This window comes from Fukomys damarensis, unplaced genomic scaffold (genome assembly GCF_012274545.1).
Source record: "Fukomys damarensis isolate Sample0158 unplaced genomic scaffold, DMR_v1.0_HiC HiC_scaffold_27, whole genome shotgun sequence".
Classification (NCBI taxonomy): domain Eukaryota; kingdom Metazoa; phylum Chordata; class Mammalia; order Rodentia; family Bathyergidae; genus Fukomys; species Fukomys damarensis.
Genome location: NW_022900939.1, coordinates 15,855,871 through 15,861,870, shown reverse-complemented (window position 1 = coordinate 15,861,870; position 6,000 = coordinate 15,855,871). Strand labels below are relative to the sequence as shown.

General features: G+C 51.3%; 1 protein-coding gene across 1 annotated transcript in view; it reads left to right on the top strand.

Annotated features, from left to right (window-relative positions):
• Nucleotides 1–6,000, top strand: part of Nat10 (N-acetyltransferase 10) — a 35,987-nt gene that overhangs the window by 24,880 nt on the left and 5,107 nt on the right. Inside the window, exons 16-25 of the mRNA XM_010612617.3 lie at nucleotides 175–291; nucleotides 1,016–1,117; nucleotides 1,201–1,275; nucleotides 1,755–1,871; nucleotides 2,553–2,686; nucleotides 2,871–2,919; nucleotides 3,669–3,765; nucleotides 3,837–3,947; nucleotides 4,722–4,894; nucleotides 5,399–5,518. Coding sequence (XP_010610919.1) covers nucleotides 175–291; nucleotides 1,016–1,117; nucleotides 1,201–1,275; nucleotides 1,755–1,871; nucleotides 2,553–2,686; nucleotides 2,871–2,919; nucleotides 3,669–3,765; nucleotides 3,837–3,947; nucleotides 4,722–4,894; nucleotides 5,399–5,518 — 1,095 coding nt within the window. The remainder of the gene's footprint in view (nucleotides 1–174; nucleotides 292–1,015; nucleotides 1,118–1,200; nucleotides 1,276–1,754; nucleotides 1,872–2,552; nucleotides 2,687–2,870; nucleotides 2,920–3,668; nucleotides 3,766–3,836; nucleotides 3,948–4,721; nucleotides 4,895–5,398; nucleotides 5,519–6,000) is intronic.

Genomic DNA, 6,000 nt, shown 5'->3' with positions numbered 1-6,000 from the left:
AAAAAAAAAAAAAAAAAAAAGCCAGTTAACTCACTAAAGAGCCTCAGGCTGCAGAGGCACTTTGCTGGGCTTTATTTCCTTGCTTAGCTTTGGGGGACAATTTCTGCATTAGGCTTCCTGAGTAAAGGACAAGAGCAGGAACATTTCCTACTGATCATGATTTGTACCCCGCAGAACTCTCCCAATGATCTCCAGATGCTTTCGGATGCGCCTGCTCATCACCTCTTCTGCCTTCTGCCTCCTGTGCCCCCCACCCAGAATGCCCTGCCCGAAGTGCTTGCAGTTGTCCAGGTATAGGCATCCTTGTGGCATTGATTGGGATACTTTTGACCACTGTCACCAAGCAGTTGTGTCCTGGCCTGGACCCAAGAGGCTGTGATGTCAAGGCAGTGATGGGGGTAAACCAGAGGAAGCCACCACCTTCGGAAACTCGGAACCCCCACTGTTGATGGGTGGTAAAAGCCAGAATTTGTTTTCTCCTTTTTATTGTAAGAGTAACATGTGGTACTTACAGTGTTAAAGCTAGAGATTGGGGGAAAAGTTTTATGCCTGGCATGCATGTGTGCATATTTCTACCTCATTTTTCTTTTTCATAAATTAGGCTATAGTATTTTGTAATTGGTAATTGCTTTTCTTTTAAATATGGCAGATATTCATAATCTGCATACTATTTCTTTATACACATGTGCCGTAATTTCTCACCATCCTCCTGTAGACACGTGAGTTAGTTTTAATTGGCGCTGTGCTGCACAGCTGGGTGAGCATCCCGTGTCTTCAGTGATACACAACAAGCACAAGTGCATGGAGACCCTCTTCTCGGGGCATTTTACTCTTCGGGCCAGAAGGGTGTCCGTGTTCTGCCTTCTTAGTAACACAGAGCATAGTAAAAAGCATTCTGTGAGAATTGGACTAGTCGGTTTTAGGGCTGAATCAAGGAGTGGAAATACCTGGGCTTTCAAAGAACCAGCAGAATGTGGATGCTGCCTCTGACTCCACTGTCCTGCTTTCCCCTCAGGTGTGTCTTGAGGGAGAGATTTCTCGCCAGTCCATCTTGAACAGCCTGTCACGAGGCAAGAAGGCTTCGGGGGACCTAATTCCATGGACAGTGTCAGAACAGGTGAGGGGCACTCCCCTGGCATGTCTGAGTGGGCAGAGCTGGTGCTGCCTGAGGCAGATCACTGTTTCGTGTCTCCTACTCAGTTCCAAGATCCAGACTTCGGCGGCCTTTCTGGTGGAAGGGTTGTTCGCGTTGCTGTTCACCCGGATTACCAAGGGGTAATGTGATCCCATGCCACTTAGCCAGGGTGTGGGGTAGGCAGGTGGATGGGAAAATGGTATGTGCTCCCTCTTCCCTTGTGAGAACAGGGGACTTATCCAACCAGATTGGCTTTCTGTAATTGCCTTCTGTCACTTGGAAAGCCCCACTGAGAAATTAGCTGTAGAAACTTCCCTTTCTGGCAGTGGTACAGAAACTGTCTTTTGGATTTGCTGGTCTGTGAAGTAGAAAACACAGACAACCATCCTTGGCCTCAAGGGACAAATGGGCTGGACCAGGGTAAGAACTGTTAGTTACACTGCTCAGTCTTGGGTCTCGGCTTGAACAGTGTTGAAGAATTTCATTGCTGCCCTTTGCCCATTGCAGTTTGATCAGATCAGGAGGAGGGAAGGTACTAGGGGCAACGCAGGGAGTACAAGTGGTATAGACAGACCTAGAACATCTCTCATTCCTGCCTGTGTCCCTCTGTTGCTTGCAGATGGGCTATGGTAGCCGAGCTCTGCAGCTGCTGCAGATGTACTATGAAGGCAGGTTTCCATGTCTGGAGGAAAAGGTCCTTGAGGCATCACAAGAAATACACACCGTAAGCAGCGAGGTAAGCATTGCTGGCCAAACACCTGTCCTGAGTCTCGGGAGGATCTTTCTGTGGGTCCTGAGGAGCACCACTGAGAACCCCAGCTCCTGCCCTTTGGGAAGGCAGCTGCATTCTCTAGCCTGGCATTGCAGCTGGGGTCCTCAGGCCGGTACCATCCACATTACTGGGAAACATGTTAGAGATGCAGACTGAGCCCTGCCCCTGCTGAGTCAGAAACTCAGGAAGCCGCCCAGGGGCCTGTTACATGGTCAAGTTCCAGAAGCCCTGGTCTGTGGTGCCCTTGTTAGCATTAAGCCCACATGCCAGGAAGTTCTGCCTTTCATTGCTAAGGGTGACTGGCTATGCCAGCTTTTCACATATGCATTGATCTTTATGGTATTTCCAAGTGGGAGCTGGGGAAGCCGCAGAGGTTTGTCACTTTGCAAGGTCACAGAGCTGGATCTTCTGAACCCTACCTCTGGCCCTTTGCTAAGCTATGTGGCACCTTTGTACATTTGAGTCAGAGCCATATGACTGCACACGTGTAGATGTTTGGAACACTGTGAGTTAATCGGGCTTCTGTTTGAAAACCACAGGAACCTCCCAGTCTGGTGTGTGGCCTGGCAGGGGTGTTTGTCACTGTCCCTAACCACTCTTTTCTACTGAGTGAGTGCCTGGTGTCCTCTCTCTGCCTCTCCCCAGGCTGTCAGCTTGTTGGAAGAGGTCATCACTCCCCGGAAGGACCTACCTCCACTGCTTCTCAAATTGAACGAGAGGCCTGCTGAGCGCCTGGATTACCTGGGTGTTTCCTATGGCTTGACGCCCAGACTCCTCAAGTAAGTGCCTGCTCTGTTCCCCCTCGGCCGTAAAGAAGAATTCTGTGGGTAGCGTCTCTGTAGCCAGTGTCTGTGTCAGCCGTCTGCCTGCTCTGCCCCTGGTCCTCCTTGCCTTTCTCCCCCAGTATCTCAGCTGCTGCACAGAAGGGACTCTGGGCACCTTACTGGCCTTGTCTATTTGCAGGTTCTGGAAACGGGCTGGATTTGTTCCTGTCTATTTGAGACAGACTCCTGTGAGTAGGCATCAGGCAGAGGTGGCTTAGGGTGGTGGCAGGCCTGTCCTTGTCCAGATCCCTGGAGTCTTCGTGTTGCTGTTCCCTGGCGGGTGTCCCTGTGCTTCTGCAGAGGGTCCCTCTGATGAGTGTGGAAGTAGCAATCTTCCTAGAGAGGCCTGGAGAGCGTGTGTTGATTCCCCTGCTGCCTGGGGTAGCCTGGCTTGTCAGTATGAAGTGGAGGGAGCATGAATGGATGTGTTCATCAGATTGCCGCATCCCTGAATGCTCTTCAGGCTGTTAGTGCCACAACATAAAAAATGTCTTTGTTGTTAGGTGGTAAATTTTAAAGCCCGTGGTCTCATAGCCTTATGCAGTCTGTGCTTTGCACAGTGGCTGTTCGACTCTGGTCTTTTTGCTGCAAGGCGCCAAAAACGTGCTGGCTAGATTATGTGGCATGCGCTCTCTGACCTGCGTGCAGACCCTGCCTGAGAGGAGCCTGTGGCTCTCTGTGGGTCCAGGACAAAGGTCCGAACTGCAGATCAGCCAGGTGTGCGCATTTCCATGGCAGCTTTTGGGAAATTGCTTGCACAGTGAGCTTGAAAGCCCCTAAGTGTGGACTAGGGCAGATGACGTGGGAATGGGGAGGTGAAGGCCTGTGGGGACAGGATGAGGGAAGGGCACAGGAGCACCGAGACCCCCTTTGTCTGGGTGCTGGGTCCTCCAGAAGAGAGGTTCTTGGTGGCGAGTGGGGGTGTGTGTTCCCCCAGAATGACCTGACCGGAGAACACTCGTGTATCATGCTGAAGACGCTGGCTGACGAGGACGATGCAGAGCGGGGAACCTGGCTCGAGGCGTTTTGGAAAGGTGAGTGTGCAGGTGGAGTGGAGAGGGGAGAGCAGTGTGGTAGACTGCTAACTGCCTGCTGTGTCCCACAGATTTCCGGAGGAGGTTCCTGGCCTTGCTCTCCTACCAGTTCAGCACCTTCTCTCCTCCTGTGGCCCTAAACATCATTCAGAACAGGAGCATGGGAAGGCCAGCCCAGCCAGGTAATTGGGGCTGGGCAATGTGGTGGGCTGGAGTGGCATTTGTCCTAGGAAGAGTGCTCTCCTGATAACTGGGGGCCAGGTTGTAATCCCCTGTCTCCCCTTGGCCCCTGCTGTCACGCATGCTGCCTTCTGCATTGGGGCAGGGCTCTGGGATGCGACTTGATGTCGGACACTGTGCAGCAGTTAGCTGTGGAGCCTGATTCAAGTCCTCAAATCTAGGGGAACTGGCTCAGTCTTGGGCTCAGTTTCCTTATTGATGAAATTGTGCTAAGAATGTGCTGCCAGCCTCCTGTGGTCGGCTTGTAAAAGCGGTCTGTGCACGTACTTTGGTTCTGTTTGGATAATGAAAATTTGAAAATTAAAAAACATAAGAGATCATTAATAGCAGCTGTGTTTTCCTCATGCCAGTCATACATCTGTGTACATGGTTTTGTATACGTATGTACACATACTGTTTTTTGCCAGTTACACCGTGATAGAAAGCTGGGCAGGCAGGCACACTGTGAAGTGGGGACCTAAGGAGCAGTGGCAGTGTAGGAAGGCTGGTTTTGTGTCCCTCTGACCTCTTGGCACTGGACCTTTCTTGGTCCAGTGTTGGTGTGGGCATTCGGAGGAAGGGTCACAGACAAGCTGTCCCCCATTTTGGTGTGGCAGTGGGTGGGTGCCTTTGTGCCAGCTGCCTTGGGTCTGTGCCAACGCTTATGTGGCTCCTGTGTGTCAGGATGCTGTCTCATGAATCCCATCTGACCCATCTGGTTCTTTTCACCTGTGTAGTCCTAGGCCGGGGGGAGCTGGAGGCGGTCTTCCTCCCCTATGACTTGAAGCGGCTGGAGATGTACTCTCGGAACATGGTCGACTATCACCTCATCATGGACCTGATCCCATCCATCTCCCGCCTGTATTTCCTGAACCGGCTGGGAGACCTGGCCCTGTCTGCTGCCCAGTCGGTGGGTTGTCTGGTGCTGGTGTGGAGTAAGAGAAGGGAAGCTGTGTGTGTGCTGGGTGTTGGCTGGGGTCCTGGGATAGTTCTGGACTTTAATTCCCGACAGGTCTGATAGGTGGGTGCCAGTCTTTCTGCAGCCCTGAGGGCGAGTGCCTGACTGTGGAGTTGGTGGGCAGCTGCACTTGGAGCCTGTATTCTTCAGACTGCACCGTGTCGCCTTGATATTTAACTCTTATCTTGGAAGCACAGGGCACCGCAGACTTGGAATATGGTTTTGAAGCAGGAGTTTGTCAGGAAAATAAATGCTAGATTGGGGATTTCCGGAAGAAGGGGCAGTGTCTCTTGGGGGTTTCGGGAACAGAATGAAGGGGAAGGTGCCAGAATAAAACAGTGCTGGTCTGTCATTTCTACCAGATAGCTTTGGTTGAGAGGCTGTCTGGATCTCAAGGTGAGTTTAATAGGCCAGGGCCTGTTACGAGACCATTCTGGCTTATTTTCCATCCTCTAGGCTCTTCTTTTGGGGATCGGCTTACAGCATAAGTCTGTGGACCAGCTGGAAAAGGAGATTGAGCTGCCCACAGGCCAGCTCATGGGACTTTTCAATCGGATCATCCGCAAAGTTGTGAAGGTACCCTGGACCTGGCAGCGGAGCTTTGGTCTCTTTCTACTCATGCAGTCCCCCCAACCCATGCCCAAGCGAGTATTACTGTTTTTGGCTGTTTGCTGCAGATCTTTCCACGCACAGAGGAAATTGGGGATATCAGCTATATCTGTAAAATTCTGGGTTCTATCCCAGGGGCATTCCTTTTGGGATTTAATACTTAGCAGGACTGTGACTTTATACTCCTGATGTTACCATGGTCCTGAACTCCAGAGCATCCCTTGGCATTTTGGAAGTGCGCACTTTTCTTTAAGACACTAGGTGCCAACTGGGTATGGCTGCACACACTTGTAATTCCAATATTTGGGAGGCTGAGGCAGGAAGATTGTGAGTTTGAGGCCAGTCTAAACTACGGAGAAAGACCCAGTCTCAAAAAACAAACAACAGAAATACTAGGTGTCATGGTAGCTCGTGAGAGGATCCCTGCTGCCCCTTCATCTTCTTCATGT